Below are 16,530 nucleotides of genomic sequence, written 5' to 3' on the forward strand. Positions count from 1 at the left end.
GCCTCTTTTAGAGTGTCAGGCTGATCTGAGGTGCTTTGCCCCTGCGGGACTGATTTCTCTGTCCTAGAGTCCTGAGCACCGAGGCTTTTTTCCTCTTGCCTCGGCTGAAGCAGGGGTTTCTCTGGAAAGGCATGTGGGTATCTATCTCACCTCTGCAAAGGAGCCTGGCTTGTGATTTGGGCTGCCCAGAACTAGAGCATTGTTTAGCACGGTGCAGCAACAGCTGTGCTTTCAGGAAGTGCAGAAAGAGGAACCAAGTGGAGAGAATGAACAAAGCCTCTAGTCTCCTCCGATTCTGATGGTGCAGAGCTGGCAAGGACCTGCCCGTGGAATGACACTAAAACAAAGCCCCAAGGGGAAGCAGGAGAGTGGATCCAGGGCGCAGTGAGGAAGGAGCAACCACCTGCACTACAGTAGATGTGGCGGCACCAGTCATGGGACGTCCCTCAGCACTCATCAGAGGCCACAAATATACGGTACCCACTGTGCCTGGTCTGTGTTAGATTTCTCTTGCTTGCTGAGCTGATGTCCTCTGCTTCTAGTGCTGACGGCAGCCACTTACATCTTTCCACCTTGAGGGAGAAGGTTTCCTTGGGGCTTGCCATGTTCCAGATCCTTGCTGGAATCCCCTTCCCTTTTCCCATTGTCTGTGGTAGGGTACTGAGCTTTCCTGGCTCTAGCACTCAAAGGGCGTCTATGTAAGCAGCCAGTTTGTTCCTGCATCTGATCCCGTTAGGAGAGTGTAGTCTGTGGGAACAAGCTGACAGGGAAGGACATAAGACTGTCTGCCCCTTCACTCCCCACCTGCTTGAGTCTGCTAGAAATGGGTTGTGGGTGAGACTCTTTAACTCCTGCCAAGAAAAGGTTGTGGGGACATCCAGGCCTAAGCATATCTGAATGGTGCCTGGCCCACAACAACAAACCCCCAGATCTCCAGCAGGGGAGCTTCCCCCTCCCAGTCTGTATGCACTCAGTCTGAGAGAATGGTAATATCTGAGGCAGCTGTCAGATGAGCTGGTTTAACCCACATCTCCTTGGAATATGCATTAGCTAGGCTGCTCTCTCATTCCCAGCCATCAAGGAGATGGGATGGGATTTTTGACTCTGAACAAAATGCCGTGACCTGAAATCAGTTATAATGGAGAATGTGGTGGGTGGGTGGAGTTTCCAGCAAGTTCCTGAGCTGCAGTGAGATCCTGCTCCCACACACTCAGGTGCAGAACAGGAGGAAGCCTCATTGGCTACCAGCCCATCCTGTGTGTGTGTGTGTGGTGTTGCTGCCCATTCTTCAACCAAAAACAGAGGGATGTGGCTAGAGCTGGCCAAGCAGCAGGTGCCCATCCTGCATGTGCAAGGCTGGAGTAGGTGATTTCACCGGTCTTTCTAGCCGTACAGAATATGAGATACTGCTATTCAGAACTTTTGCACAGAATATTGCTAGAGCTTGGTGCAAAGAGGGGGAAATTGTACTGGAGAGCAGAGCTTGGTGAGTGATACACTTTTATAGCTCCATGCTTCTTGCACATGTCTCGCCATTTAGCAAGTATGATATGGCCCACAGCATGCTGCTAAGATGGAGAATCTGGTGTTGGGGGACCAGTGCTCACTGTTGGTCACAGGAACATATTGCTGGAACAACTTGTATGGTGGTTTGGGCAGGGAGATAAGCAACTCACCTGATTTAGCAGGCTGCTGCCTTTGGCAGGATCATCTATCTGCTGAGGAACTCGAGAACTAGTGTCCAGGTCGCTCTGTGGCATATGGGGGATAAAGAGAGAAGCGGACATGGGGTAGCTTTTAACTTGAAAGCTCCTAAACAGTCCCTCCCATATCCCTGGGGCTTTCCTGAATTGATGTGCACGAAGGGAGCTGATTCTAAGGCCTAAGCAGCTGTTCCATGGGTCACAGCCATGGAAAATTCAGATGGTTCCTTTGGGGAGATGCACAGTCAAGAATCTGGCCTCACTTTCACCTTGCCTTGATTTTTTTTATCATCATTATCTGTATCCAGAGGCCCTAATCGGTACTGGGCACCATTGAACTGGACACTGCATTAATACAACCCTTCCCAGAAAGACTCACAGTCCAATTTTAAACAGGATGCTACAGTGAGTGTAACAATAGAGGGGAGGGAAAGCTCTCTTGTTTTTGAGGTTGGGCAGCAGCTTCCTGCTAGTAGCGACAGGAGTGTGAGTGATGCTGCTTTACTTCCTGAGCTGTCTGGCTGAACTGGGAGAGGGCTCAGTGCATAACAGGCCCTTGCACTCTAAGATGCTGAACACACAGGTGAGGGGCTGAATCACTTGTGTTTTAATTCTGGCTCTGATCATGATGCCCTATGTGATCTTGGGCAGGTCTTTTCCCTCTCTACCTCTGTTTTCCTAGCTGTAACATGGGAGAGATGATCCTGGTCAGGGCCGGCTCTACTAAGCGTGGGGCCCGATTCCGGGGGCGAGTCCACACATGCGCGGGGCCCCAGGCAGCATGGCGCATGCGTCGTGCGCCAGAGGCACGACACATACACTGTGCGTCCCGGACGTCACGACGCATGCGCTGTGTGCCCGGGGGCCCACGCATGCACCGTGCCCCATGAGCACAACGCATGCGTGGCCCCATGCGCCCAGGACGTCACGACACATGTGCTGTGCACCTGGGGGGCCCCGCGCAAGCATCATGCTCCTGGCGCATGGCACATGCGTCGCTTCCGTGGGTGCGGGGCCCCCTCAGGCGTGGGGCCCCATGCTGGGGAATTGGGGGAATCGGTCTAAGGCCAGCCCTGGTCCTGGTCCTCTTGGCAGAGGGCTAATGAGGCTTTAGGACAGTGGTCTCCAACCTTTTTAACCACAAGATCACTTTTTCAATTTAAGTGGAATGTAAGAGCTACCTCACACCCAAATACCCTTGTCCCGCTTTCTTTGCGCCCCTTCTCTGAGGCCCCACCCCTGCTCCACCCCTTCTGTGAGGCCTCACCCTGCTCACTCCATCCCCCTTCCTCCCCGATCTCATTCACTTTCACCAGGCTGGGGTAGGAGGTGGGGATGCAGTTTCTGGTCTTGGGCCAAAGGGTTCAGAGTGTTGGTGGGGCTCTGGGCTTAGCCCAGGGTGGAGGATTGGGGTCTGGGGGGGGGGGGGATCACGGTGCAAATTCTAAGGCAGCAGGTTGGGTTCAGGGCAGCAGGTTGGGTTCAGGAGGAGGGTCAGAGCTGGGACAGGGGTTCAGGAAGCAGGCTCTGGCTGGGCACCATTTAACTGAGATGGCTTTCAGGTGGTGGAGCAGTGGAGTTAAGGCAGGCTTACTCCTGCCCTGGCCCTGCACCACTCCTGAAAGCAGCTGGAATGTACAGCAATGGCTCCTTGGCACCATGTGCTGCCCCTCATCTACAGGCACAGAGTCCACAGCTTCTACTGGTCATGGCTCCCCATTACTGATCAATGGGAGCGGCAGGAGTGGTGTTTGCAGATAAGGACAGCCTGTGGAGACCCCCTGCTCTGCCTTTCTCAGCGGTTGCAGGGACATGCCAGCCCCTTCCAGGAGCAACTATTACCACAGGGGTAATTACTCCAGTCATGACAGGTTCACCATTTTAGAACTCACTACTTAAAGAATTAAATGTAAGCATAAGCGAGAAAGGAAAACTATGAAATGCACAGACCTATCAAAAACCAAAAATAGCACACTTTGCAAGCAATAAAAGAAGTAACAACAACCCGGCACGAATGTGTTGGGTTGGGAGATGAGCGTGAAAGGACAGCGCTTGAGAATGACAGAGACATACATAGTGTGAGAGAGTGACAGATATTTGCATTACCAAGCTCCCTCCATCTTTCTAATAAAGGCAGCGGGGGGGGGGGGGGGGGGGGAGGAAGAGAAGCGACTAGTCAACTAGCCTGTCAACTATTCAATGAGCATTTGCTTATCGGATAGTTGACTAGTCGCTCACATCCCTACCTCAGACAGTCTTCAAAGTTCATTGTCTTGTTTGTGCTACTCCCAAAGTGACTGGTAGGGGACCCAGGCCCATCTTCTACACTGGGTTCCAGCCTAGGGACCCTACAAGCAGCAGCTAAGGTCCAGATGGTTTCAGCCTTCCGTTTGTTTCCCCTAGGCTTCTTCCCACTCCTTCCTCTCATCCCTGAGAGTGACTGCTAACTCTCTCCCCATGGAGCATGTCCTTTCTGCTCATCTCTTCGTGCCTTGCTGGGCTTCAGATTCAATTAGGGCTGTGTATCCAGTGTATATCTCATCCAGTGCAGCCCATCCTGTCAAGCAGGTCCTTCTGAGCCATTTTAACTCCTGCAGAGGTGGTTTGGAGTGAATACCTCCTCACAGAAGTACTGGATAAATGTTAAGCATTAGTCCTTCTCCTCCCTTTGTTGTATAAACACTTTGGCGTTTCCACAGACCTTGCTGTGGTCCACAGGCCAGTAATAGTAGTAGACACAGGCATCAGGCATGGGGTGGCCCACTGAGAAGCAATGGGTTCGTTTCAAAGCTACCTTTTCCAATTGATACCACTCCCATTCTAGCAAGGCCTCACCATTCAAGGTAGCTAACAGCTTCTTGCTATGTGAGTTGCTTGCAGGTTACAATGCTCCAAAGGTGAGTAGCAGCAGCGGTTTCCACTTGGGGAACCAAGTTAACTGTCTTGAAGACTGTCCATGGATAATACTTTCTTCCTGTTTGGTAACTTGTTAAGGCATTTCTGGGACATGTCTGACATTTAGACAGAGAATGGATGAGATTGGAGCTGAGCCTCTGATGATCCTTGGGATGATGGGGACCAGGTAGCCTGAAATCTAGGATAAAAACAAAGCACTACTGCAAGGAAGTTCACACAGCTAGAGTCACAGATGGTGCGGACTGGCAGTGCTGTGTGGAAGCTTGTGCAACGGGAGTCTTCGTTAGCTCTTTCTTAACCAGAACAACACCATCCTCATTCTAATGAGGATCAGTGGGGTTGAGTGTTGTCCCTGTGAGGCAACTTTTCGTCTCTGAGGTGTTAACTGTTGTCATGTGAGGCTGATTTTGTGTCAGATAAGGCTTCTTTAATGGGTTAAGACAAACAAGGTGTTGAGACAATTGCATGAAAGTGAAAGGGCTGGCAGGATGTGGCTTTGCTGTGATGAGCTAACCCAAATATGACAGAGGCACTGCTGAGAAGTCTTTGTGCTGGCCTGGCACCAACGAGACACTGCTCTCAGGAAGTTCAGGGCAGCAGACGCTTAATTCAAGCTCAAGAGGGTCAGTGCTGGGTGGCATGTAGCTGTCAGGCCTACACGGAACACGTTCAGTTGTGTTGGCGCTACAGCAGGTGGCACTATTTGCACAGTCAGCACCAAACTAGCTGCCCTGCGCTGTGCAGGAGTCATAGTTTTGATGAGCCAGCGGAGCAGCGAGGTCTTGTCCACCTGTGGGGGGGAGGGGGCCCGCAGCGCTCCTTGCCCGGGGTTTCACTCAGCTCCCCGGGGGCCGCCTTAAGATCCCCCCCCCCCTGCAGCTTCCGCTGACTGATCGGTCTCCCTCGCGGCCTGACCCCTGCTCGGAGTAGGATGCGGCGCCCCGGCCTTGGGAACTGTCCAGCGTGGGGGCGGCTCCGAGCTCCCTCCCCGCAGCCTCTCCCCTGCGGCCCAGAGCGGGGAGGCGAGAACCCTGCACCGGCCGCCCCGCTTGCAGCCCGGGGCCGCCGGGGGGCGCTGGCCGGCGGGCGCGCGGCGCGAGGCAGTGGCGCGGGCAGCTATCGGGGTCCTCGGGCGCTACCTTGCGCCGCTCACCGCTGCCTCTTCCTGCCTCGCTCCGGCCGCCCGCCCGCTGGGACGCGCCCGCGGCCGGGGCATGAGCCAGGCTGGCGGCGGGGCGCGCGGCGGGGGCGGGCCCTGCGTTCCTAGCCCCGGCGCGAGGCTCTCCGCGGCGCGCTCCCGCCGCATGGGCAGGTGGCCCCCGCTGAGCGCCGGGGCATGACAGGGGCGCCCGGCGGCGGCTGAGCGCAGCCCGCGCGGGTCATGGAGCCGCAGGAGGGGTGCGCGGAGGCCGGCGCCTCCAGCTCCCCGTCCTCCACCGGCTCGGAGATCTCGCTGGAGCCGGAGAAGGGCCCGGCGCCGGGGCGAAGGCACAGCAACAAGAGGTTCACGGGGCTCCGGCTCTTCGGGCGCAGGTGAGGGGCCAGCGTGGCCCTGTGGGCAGTGGGGCAGGCGGGCAGGGGCTCCTGCGTTCCCGGCCAGGCTGAGCACACAGCCCCTCGCCTGCCTGCTGTGTCTTAATGTGGACTCTGGCTCAGGGTCCTGCGGACGCTCTGACACAGCCGCCCGCTGTGCTGGTGCCCAGAGCTGGCTCCTTCTCAGCGCTGGTCTTAAGGTCTACACTTAAGTGTTGTGGGGATAGCTGTGTGGCTTGGGAGGGGAAATGAATCATGCCCCCAATGCCCGCAAAAGCCCTAGCCAAGTTGTAGCTGCAAGAAAGTACTTTTGCCTTAGTTCACGTGGGGAACTGGCATGAGCTATACTGGCAAAAGGACTCTCTTGCTGGGTAAGCTGCATCTCTGCCAGAAATGTTTGTCAGTATAGCTGTGGCTTTGTTAGTGCAGACAAGGCCTGAGCCTTTATTGTCATACTCCTTATGCTACAGCTTGTCTCCTGCAGAATGTAGAGTTTATCTCCAAATGCCAATTTAGCACTTCATAAATCGAGGCCCAACATTTCTTCCCCTTCCCATGCTCTTGCCATTGGATTCCTTTACTTTGCTGCTTACCATATGCTTACACTTTGGAACGCACTGCTGCAATATACTGTTGGTCAGGAAAGGCAAAGACTTCTTAGTACAACATCAATGAAACTAACTTTTGTGCAAGTGATATTGATCCTCCTACTTCAGGGCATCAGTTGATCACAAGGTAGGGTCAGCAAGAAATCCTAGCGTACAGTGTCATCAAATTGGCATCTACTGTTGGAAATAAAAGAGGAGGCTAGATGGACCATTGGTTTGTTCTGCTGTAGTGGGAGGTGATATAAGGAAAGACTATTATTCCATCACCCCTAGACATACCTTTCCATTACTCCTGAGACTCTCAGGTTGTATTGCATATCCTCTGGTGAGAGAACTTGATCCAGTGTGGTTGCTGGTTCTCACTTCCTGCTCTTTGCTGATTCCTATAGAATTTAGACTATATGCTCTTTGGGACAGGGACCATATCTTTGTATTATTTGTGTATGTACAGTGCCAAGCACTGTGTATACCCAGTCCTCACTGAGGCCTCTGGCTGCCCATATAATAGAAATGCTAAATAATTAGATTGGGAATTCTCTTCACAAAAGTAGTGGAAGAGGTTCCATGTGTGGGTTTAGGTGGAGAGTCCAGCAGCTCCTAGATATAAAGCCCCTGTCTCTTCCTCTCCTTAAATTGTGAAAGGAATTCCCTCCCATCTTTGCACTGAATCAGCCTGCCCTGGAGTCCTGAGAGGAAGCAGGACTGTTTATAGATTATAAGGCCAGAAGGGACCATTGTGACTATCTCACCTGACCTTCTCTGAAACACAGACTATAGACTTTCCCCTGAAATCATTCCTGGAACATAGCTTTTAGAGAGAAACAGACAGATTTTAAAATGTTTGGGATTGGTGAACCCACCATGACCTTTTGTTAAAAACAATTTTTAATGGGGTAATTAACCATTAGAACAATTTATTTCCATTCTCTTGCCCAGTTAGAGATAAGAGCATGGCTGGAATGGAGACAGCTTGGCTATTGAAGAGATGTGTTAGGAGTGATATCCCAGGAGCTGGAATTCGAGATGGTACGCTTGACTTGTTTTGAGACCTACAGCACAAGCCCAACACTGTAGATACCTATTATATACTGCTATTTTGATCCCTGTGGTCAGTTGTCCTGGGCTCTGAGATTTGCTGCCACAAGTTATGTTGGGTTGTTTTGTTCAGCAATGTAGTTGTAGCCATAAGAGCAGGCGTCATGTCTTCCTCTGTATCTTGTACTACTTTCTAGCTCATTTCACTGGGCCACAATCTTTCCTTGGACTGAGGAGCTGCATTTCAGAAAAAGAAATTTGACCTTTCTGCTTCCTCCTTGACAAAGTAGCATCATTACAGCTCGCTCTGATGGGGTATGTACGGAAGGTTTGAGTGGGTCTGTGCACCTGGCAAGTAGGATGAAACTGCTGTCCTTAGACCCATGGATTCTGTGTTACACAGATGTATCCTTGCTGGGCTGAGTAGGGAGCTCTGCGTAGGAGGATTATGGTGTGGATAGGAGCAGACCATAATTTCAATCCTAGAGATGTAATTAGAGGCTCCTGCCCATAAGACAGTGGCCTGGTGTCTGATTAGGTAGTAAACAATGTGCAGTGATGAAAGGCTGGGCCAGATGTTGTGGTTAAAGTTGGTTGGATCCTTGTGTTATCACACAGGTCACTTTGGAAGATGCACTTAGCTTTAGGTATACCAAGGAAATCCTACCTGTATGATACATGTTGCTATGCTGTTGTCAGCTTGGTTGCAGTTTGCAAATAAAAGTGTGATTCAAATGCACCTTGTTCATTCCCTCCTGGCCTTTGCTATTGCAGTCCTGGGCAGGTCATACACAGCTTTGACAATGCTTCTTGATCCTGACATACCAGCCACACCCCCGCCCCCACTCCAATATTCTAGGCCCGGTATAGCTACACAAATGAAACTGTCGTCTGGGTGAGGGTGAGTATGTGAGAGTTATTTTCCCTGGTAATGTCAGAAGTTTTGAGACAGGTGGCGAACCGTACAGGTGAAAAGCCTAGCTAAGCTGTGAAATGGCCTGGAGGTGAGCTGGACATAAGGGAGATGAAGATGGAGATATTTGGGCTCTGAGCACTGTTTCCTTTGACTCACTGAATGTAATTTGAGTAAAGGGAAACAGAATCATCCCTCCTTCCCTGATTTGTTTCTGCGCTTAGAGCTGAGTAACGTCTCTTTTTCCTCTCCAGCTGTCACAGGACATTCCTGCAGCCCTTGGGAAACAGGTGAAAAATGAGTGCCATCTACCCCCTGCATAGCCAGCCTGCAACCTACCAGGCCCTTCAGGCAATGATCATGATGTCCCCTGGGCTGCAAGGAGCTTGTTTTTTACCCTACGTTCCCGTGTGCTGCTTCCTCCCTCATTGTCCACCTGAATTTGCCAGATTTTGTGTTTGCCCCATTCCTCCTTAATGCTCTGGAGCACTAAATTATTGTTCAATGATCTGATTCTTCCGTCAGGGCCTCAGGCTGAGGTTCCATGCAGGACAAAGAGGCATACACCCATTTTGTGATTCACATGCTATAGTTAGGAGCCCCCTCTCTACCCCCCTTTGCTTGCTCTCTCCCATTCCAGCCCTTATATTGCTGTGAGCAGGCCTGATGTGTTGCCAAGGTTACTCCATCAGAGTCTGGCTCTAAGCAGAGGCTGAGTGACAGAATGGGGCTGCTTCCTTCTGCTCTGGTTTCAGATTTGGCGGCAGCGGATGGCATAGTGCATGACACCGTGTCTTGTCTTACTCCCAAGATTAGAAAATGTCTCTCCGCCTTTAAAACTGCAGTATAGTCTGTACGGCGACAATTATGATGTGTGCGAACCTGTTGGTGAGAGAAAGGTGGGGTGTGTCTTGCAGGACAGTATAGGAGAAGGTGCAGTGGGTAAAGGGGGTATCCTCCGTGTTCATGACATTGTGCTGTTCATCATTGCTGGAATCACTAACCTCTCTCAGCAGAAGCACTGTGCTGGAGGAGTAGATTGTTCCTGACTGGCTGGGGATGATTTAGAGACATCACTTAAGAACATCAGTCATGGGCACTGCAGAAAAAATGTGTGTGTGGGGTAGACATCTTGATGTGCCTTGGAGAAAGGGGAAAGTCCTTGTACAATGATCCTTGAGGTGGGATGTAGGACATCAGCTTTGAGCTGCTTCACTTGCTATACAGATGGCTCCCCTCTGAATTTCAGAGTGGAAAGTGGGTTTGAATCCCACGTGATTATAAGTGAGGTGGGGTGGCAATTTAGTGTATTAGGAGCAGGATTTTGGGGAAGATTATGCTAGACAGCCCTTCTTCCTGGGATGTTCTTCCTTCTAATGGTGATTGCCTGAGAAGCATACACCTCGTTTAGGCTGGAATGTGGCCAGTACATTGGGTTTAAATCCACGAGGCCCTTTCATGACCACCAGTGATCAGGAATTTGGATTTTTATCCTGTCTGAAAGATGTCTCTTCCCCCCCCCCCCTCCCCCCCCCCCCCCCCCCCAGTAGCACAGTGCCCTTAAGCATTTGGGTCAGTCCTCACTTAGACAGGAGGGCACTCACTGCTGATTCACCCACACCACTCTCAAAAGCTCCTGATTGTGCCTTGAAAGTTTCCCATCCTAGCACTGCCCAGACCTGACACTGGTCATTTTTTTAGATTATCTTGTAGTCTCAGGTAACATGGTTACAGCTTTCCTGGGCTCAGTCAGGTAAGCACTGAGTGCAAAGAACTTCAAGCAATACTGTGTAGGAAAGACTGATCCAATGCCAGTCCTTCTGCCCCACAGCTATGCACGTATGCCCCAGATATCCGCCCACTCACATAGCTGACACCTGATTTGTCAACACCACTACCTCACTGAAATGGAATCCTGCGGGTGGATTGCAGCATAGAGCAAGCTGTTTACAATCCCACTCGGAGCGCTCAGAAAAATGTGGTGTCACTGGAGGGGCAACAAATCCAAGTTGTAAGGGTATTCCCCTGGCTTCTCACTCTTTTCTCTGAGATCCAGAGCAGGCTTTGGTGGCACACAATACCTGTTAACCTGGCGCCACCTCTAATAAAGTGCAGCCTGCTCTCTGTGGAGCGCTGGGTATGGGCCTGTTAGATGGAAGAGGCAGTGGCACCAATTTTCTCTGAAGGCCAGAACTGCAGCAAGTGAGGTTGATGTGTTCTGAGAACAGGTTTATTTCTGTAACTTGTAATTTCCTTAAAGGGAGGGTGGAGTAATTGGCTCCGGAACGGATAAAGACAAATGCACAGTGCATGATCTGGACCCAGAATGGACAATTCTTTTAATTGGGTTGATGCAGAGATTGGAGCCGAGGTGATAAGGAATTTAATCCCCACCACCTTTCAGGCCACCTCACTCCTCGTGCTGTAAGTGAGCAGCGAGAAGTCCCTCCCACAGTGGATGAGTGTGTACATCTGATGGGGATTAAATCTTTTCCTGACCCTCCTTGCCCTAAAGATGAGCAATTGAAATAGCCTATCCATGGGGTGTAATGGGTTCCTTGTGAAAGGAGATAAATAACATGATCAGACCAAAATGCTTACAAGCGGTGGGGATGTTACTGATCAGCAGTGATGGTGTACAAGCCCCACAGTGGAGCTGCCAGCTGGCTTGTGGTTTGAATCTGGCTGACCTCCCTTGGCACTATGCTGTTGCACTGTGACCCTGGGGATGGGGTAGGGAGAGGAGCAGCTACACTACAGAGCATTTCTGAGGTGAGGCAATGTGTGGGCAAAAAATGAAACCAAAACGAGCTCCTGCCTACGCCTCTCTGAGGTGTTACTCAGTTTGGGGACTTGGTGTCTCTTTGTTCCATGTATGTGTTAATGTGTGTGCAGAGGTGGGAGAGAGGAGTTGATGTAGCCCTCATGTGCAGTTGTCTGTACTCTGCTGGGCTGTCTCCTTGTTTCCTTTTCCCATTGCACAAACTGTATTGTTCACTGTGTTTCTGTGTATATGAATTTATCTAAATCCATTACCGAATTTTCAGGCTGTAGCTCTTGTGTCAAAACAAAGGGCCTTGCCACAGAACATGGGCCCATTTTGCTGCAGAATACATAGGGCCTTGTATATACATCTCCATGCTGTGGCAGGGAGAGGCAGCTAAAGGTGCAGAGGTCTTGCAGTGGAATGGATCCAGGAACCAAGAGACCTGTACTGCAGTGAGGGGCAACCTAGGTTAGTGAATGGGCCACATGAGTGGCCCTCCTTCATCTCAGTGGGCCACAAGATTGTTGTAACCAAGATGGTTCCCTGGGATAGGGGTAGTTTTGCTAACTGCACTTGCATACCCAGAATTTGCAGGGTGTGCCGATTGAACCGTGGCAGCACTTGCTTGGTTGCAGAGGGAGCACATGGCTCTCTCAGTTGTGTGCAGTCAGCACACACCTCACTTTGTGTGCCCTTGCCTTAAGTGCATGTCACTTTAGTAATACCAGCAGAATCTGGCAACCTTTTGTTCATGGGCAACGGTAAACAAAATGTCTCGGGGGCCAAACATAAACCCCAGTGGGCTGTAGGTTGCCCCCCCCCATTGCTGTACAGAGACCAGACCCCAGACCATGGGGGTGACCTAGAATTTAAAGATTAAAGTCTGCAAACTGCTGTGGTCCAAGCACAGTTTACTTGAAAAATTCAACACCGAAGTCCTATTAGAGACTTCAAAGATGGCTGCACCTGACAGTGGCTCTGGAGCAGGCGGGTGGGAAAGGATTACTGCTCCCCCCCCACCCATCCACATGCACTAGCTGGGGCCCATGGTGAAACCTCCAACCCTCCTTTTCTTCCCTTTCCTTTCACTTCACAGATAATGAGCATGAGCAAGTCAAAGTGAAGAAGGGCTTTGGCTGCAGCTGCTTCTGCTGACACTTCTGTTTGTTTGTGGGGGAGGTGGCAAACTACAGCTCCTGCTTTGGCTGCCCTGCAGAGCTCAGAGAAGTTGCCTGCCTGGGTCTCTGTGCTCACTGCTGTAGAGAATGGGGAAGGTCTCCTAATCTGATTAGGGGCAGAGTGCCCCTTCCAGGAAGATGTAATCCAATCAATGGGACAGGAAACCTAGGGGTAGGCTGGACAACAAACCCCTTGGTCCTGGAGGAGTGGGCTCTTCATTAGAGGTAGGAGGGGGACATTTCTGCCTGGGCCTGTTTCTCATTCCAGGGGCGTTGGCATTATCTATTGGTGATGTGGGCATAGGGTGCAGCCCCTCTGGGAGCTAGAGGTGCTTGGGTTGGTGCAGGCCTTGTCAGGATGGCGAGGTGTCTGTAATGAACTCAGGGGCTGGGCATTGGGGGTGTGGGAATGGGTCCTATTGGGGCAGAAATGCTGGGTGTCTGGGTACGTAAAATGCTGTTTAATCAGGCTGGATCTCATAGACTCAGACTAAGGTCAGAAGGGACCATTATGATCATCTAGTCTGACCCCCTGCACAGTACAGGCCACAGAATCTCACCCACCCCTCCTAGAATAATCCTCTCACCTGTGTATCAGATATTGAAGCCTTCAAATACTTTGAAGACCCCAAGATGCAGAGAATCCTCCAGCTGTGATCTGTACCCCATGCTACAGGGGAAAGCGAAAAACCTCCAAGGCCTCTGCCAATCTACCCTGGAGGAAAATTCCTTCCCGCCCCCAAATATGGCGATCAGCTAAACCCTGGGCATGTGGGCAAGACTCACCAGCCAGACACCCAGAAAGTTCTCTATAATAACTCCTATTTCCCACTGATAATGAATGGTCAATTAGTTACCAAGATCATGCAGTGGACAAGGGGCTGCTTCAGCCCCCGCCAGTTAACCATAACCGATAAGCATCACTGGGTGATGCTTGCTGGTTATCCATTCACATCTGTAGTAGGGATCTGAATTTTAACTGGTTAATGGGTCAGTCTCACCTTTAATGGGTCAGGCTTACCAGTTAAGGGTTAACCAGTGGGGGCCTGGAGCAGCTCCCTGCCCACCACAGGCAGGGGGCTGCTCTGGCGGGCTCAGGTGCCCCATGATCAGGGGCTGCTCCAACTGGGACCCCTGATCTCCCTTCCTTTTAACTGGTTAACCAATTAAATGGGAGTTTACATCACTAATGCCTAGTTAGGGGTAGGCCTGGCAAGGAGCACAGGATCTTGGATAATGCAGGGGGCAAAAGTGCCAGGAACAGGAATTGCTGGAGTGATTATGGGTCCCTTAGAAGGGGATTAGAGAGATGCTGGGATTGTGGGAGCAGAGACATTGGCAATAGTGTGGAGGGGATAGGGAGTAGTACTGGGTGCTGGTGGAGAGGATGTAGGTCAGGTAGAAGTTCTGAGGATTAGCAAAATGGACACAGGCCCTAGCAAGACAGCAGAAGTGCTTGGTATCAGCCAGGCAGGGGAAGAAGCTCTGGGGACAGTAGTGGGGTTGATTGCAGGTGGTGAGGTGTTGTGAACTGGCTGGGCAGGCCTGGGCCTGTGAAAAAGTAAAGGCACCAAGCCGTGGTGAGGTGGGCAGGTGAAGAACAGGGAGGTGCTGTCAGTGTGATTTGGCTGTGGAAGGAGGGCAGAGACCTGAGTTAGGACTGGTCTCTCGGTGTAATGCAGAGGAGCAGTCAGTCTCTTTGGAGGCTTCTGAGCCCCCTAAATATCGTTTCCAGTTCTGCTCTTTTTGGTGCTCGTTTCATTTGTTGCTGTTCCCAGGTCCCCCTCAGAGCTGACTCTCGGGAGCCTGTTCGAGCCCGCACTTGCTCGCTTCTGTGGTGAGAGATGGAGTCTGTTACCTCCTTCAGGTAATTGATTTTAGTGCCAGCCTGCTGAGTGAACGTCCTTGCCATCTGACACTGTCAGGTTCTCAGTCCAACTCTAATGGGTAAGTGTCAGCATTGCTCTGGCCAGCACCTCTGGGAGGACTCGTTAGCCCCAGTCCATAGCCTTAGCAAAGAAACCAGATAGGTTTGGGGACTTGAATGCCCTTCTCACCTCTGTAACTGACCCATCCCAGCCATGACAGAAGCATGTAGGCAGGATGCAATGTGTCCCACAATTCTGTGGCTGTCAAATTCACTTCTTGCCACAGACCTGTTTCCCGAAATCTCAGCTGTAAATAGTTTCTAGCCCTCATGCTGGTGAAGGAAACCTCAGTAAGGTGAACCCAGGGTAACCAATAGAGCGTTGTTTTACTGAGCTTGTGGCGAGGCTGAAACAATTGCTCAGAGGTGCAAACTGCTCTTTCATCTGATGAGCTTGTCATTAGGTAATCCTGCCCAGAGCATCCTCCTTTAGCAGGCCACTGCATGATAGGCATGCCTGCCTGTTTTCCCCCTCAGGTGACCCTATACCTTCACTTCAGGCTTTTTTGTCTCAGTGCTAGACATCCACGGTGTTGGTTTATTACAAGAACATAGTTCAAATAATCCATAACAAAAGCCCCAGACACACAATCTGTTTCTCACCCTGGTACAAGCTGTCATTAACACTCAGGACATATTGTTGCTCATTGCTGTATGTAATAGGGATGTAAGCGACTAATTGACTAGTAGACTATGCTATAAGCTAAAGCTTATCAGATAGTCGACTAGTCGCTCCCCACCTCCCCCAAAGCGAGGGAAGAGGAAAGGGTGATAGGGGCAGCCGGCTTAAAAGCCCTGCTGGGGCTCTTGTACATTTCAAAGGCAGAACAAATGGCGGCACTTCCACCTTTGAAATGTAGCAACAGCCAGGTGGGCTCTTGCTACATTTCAAAATCGGAAGCGCCCTTATCGACTAATCAAATAGTCAATGAAATTCCAACAACTATTCAATTAGTTGATTAATTTTAACATCCCTACTATGTACCCCACACTAGTGCCTCCAACCACAGACTGTCAGTCATCTCTTGTCCTTATATGAGGATGCCCCTGTCCCCACCCCCATTCTAAGGAGAGTGCAATATGCTGTTTGCAGGAGACATCCCCAGAGCATCCTCCCTCATTTTGTTGTACCAAATAAAAGCAAGCAGGATCTTATGAGGGGGATAAGGCAAAAAGCCACATTTATTGTAAAGATGATAAAAAAAAAGAAAAGATAGAAGCAAACAACATTGTTTAACTACTTAACCCTTATACATATAAACATTCATTCATCCATTCATTCAGGTTCTGTGTATTTGTTATAGTTACCAGTCTGGAAGTTGCTTGTGACAGAATACTGGCCAGGTATTCTGTACACAAGTGATGGTAGTGGGGAGCAAAGTCCTGATCAGATGCGCATCTGAAGCTCCTGGTAGGCTGGCAGCAGAACCTTGGACTCTGATTCCATAGTTTTTTAGTCCAGTTCTTATAGGAATTTCTTCCCATGCCACTCTATGAAAATTGCTGCATCATGCTGATGTCTCCAGGGTGGCTGCCAGGTGCTCGTCGGTGATCTCATTGGGTGGACCTCCAGTACTTGGGTTTCTCCACTTGACACCTTTTGGTTGCACTGGCACCTGATGCCTTCTTCAGCCCTTTGTTGCTGTATTCTCAGGCTGGCACCTCTCAGAACCATTCATTCATCATCCAAGCACTCACTCTCTCTTACATACATTCCCTAATTAATGTTTCCCATACAGTATTTTGTATAATAATAAAGTTGTAGTTACAAAAGTTTCTGGGTGGTATTGCTTAAAACATTCTCTGAGTGCTGAGTAAAGTTACAATGTTTTAAAGAGAACAGGCGTCAATTATGTAACAATGCCCTTAGTCAATTACAGGGCTTGGCTCCCATAGCAGAGTTACCTTATAGCAGGGGCGTCCAAACTTTTTTCAAAGAGGGCCAGATTT

General features: G+C 50.7%; 1 protein-coding gene across 3 annotated transcripts in view; it reads left to right on the forward strand.

Moving 5' to 3' along the window:
• Nucleotides 1–5,733: 5,733 nt before the first annotated feature.
• Nucleotides 5,734–16,530, forward strand: part of DGKZ (diacylglycerol kinase zeta) — an 86,916-nt gene continuing 76,119 nt past the window's right edge. The window contains exon 1 of one of the 3 annotated variants that reach the window (XM_075927589.1): nucleotides 5,734–6,152. In XM_075927589.1, the coding sequence (XP_075783704.1) occupies nucleotides 6,001–6,152 (152 nt within the window). In that variant the 5' untranslated portion in view covers nucleotides 5,734–6,000. The remainder of the gene's footprint in view (nucleotides 6,153–16,530) is intronic. The other 2 variants (XM_075927590.1, XM_075927587.1) reach the window with 2 other exon arrangements.

The sequence above is a fragment of the Pelodiscus sinensis genome, chromosome 4 (assembly GCF_049634645.1).
Source record: "Pelodiscus sinensis isolate JC-2024 chromosome 4, ASM4963464v1, whole genome shotgun sequence".
Taxonomy (NCBI): Eukaryota; Metazoa; Chordata; order Testudines; family Trionychidae; genus Pelodiscus; species Pelodiscus sinensis.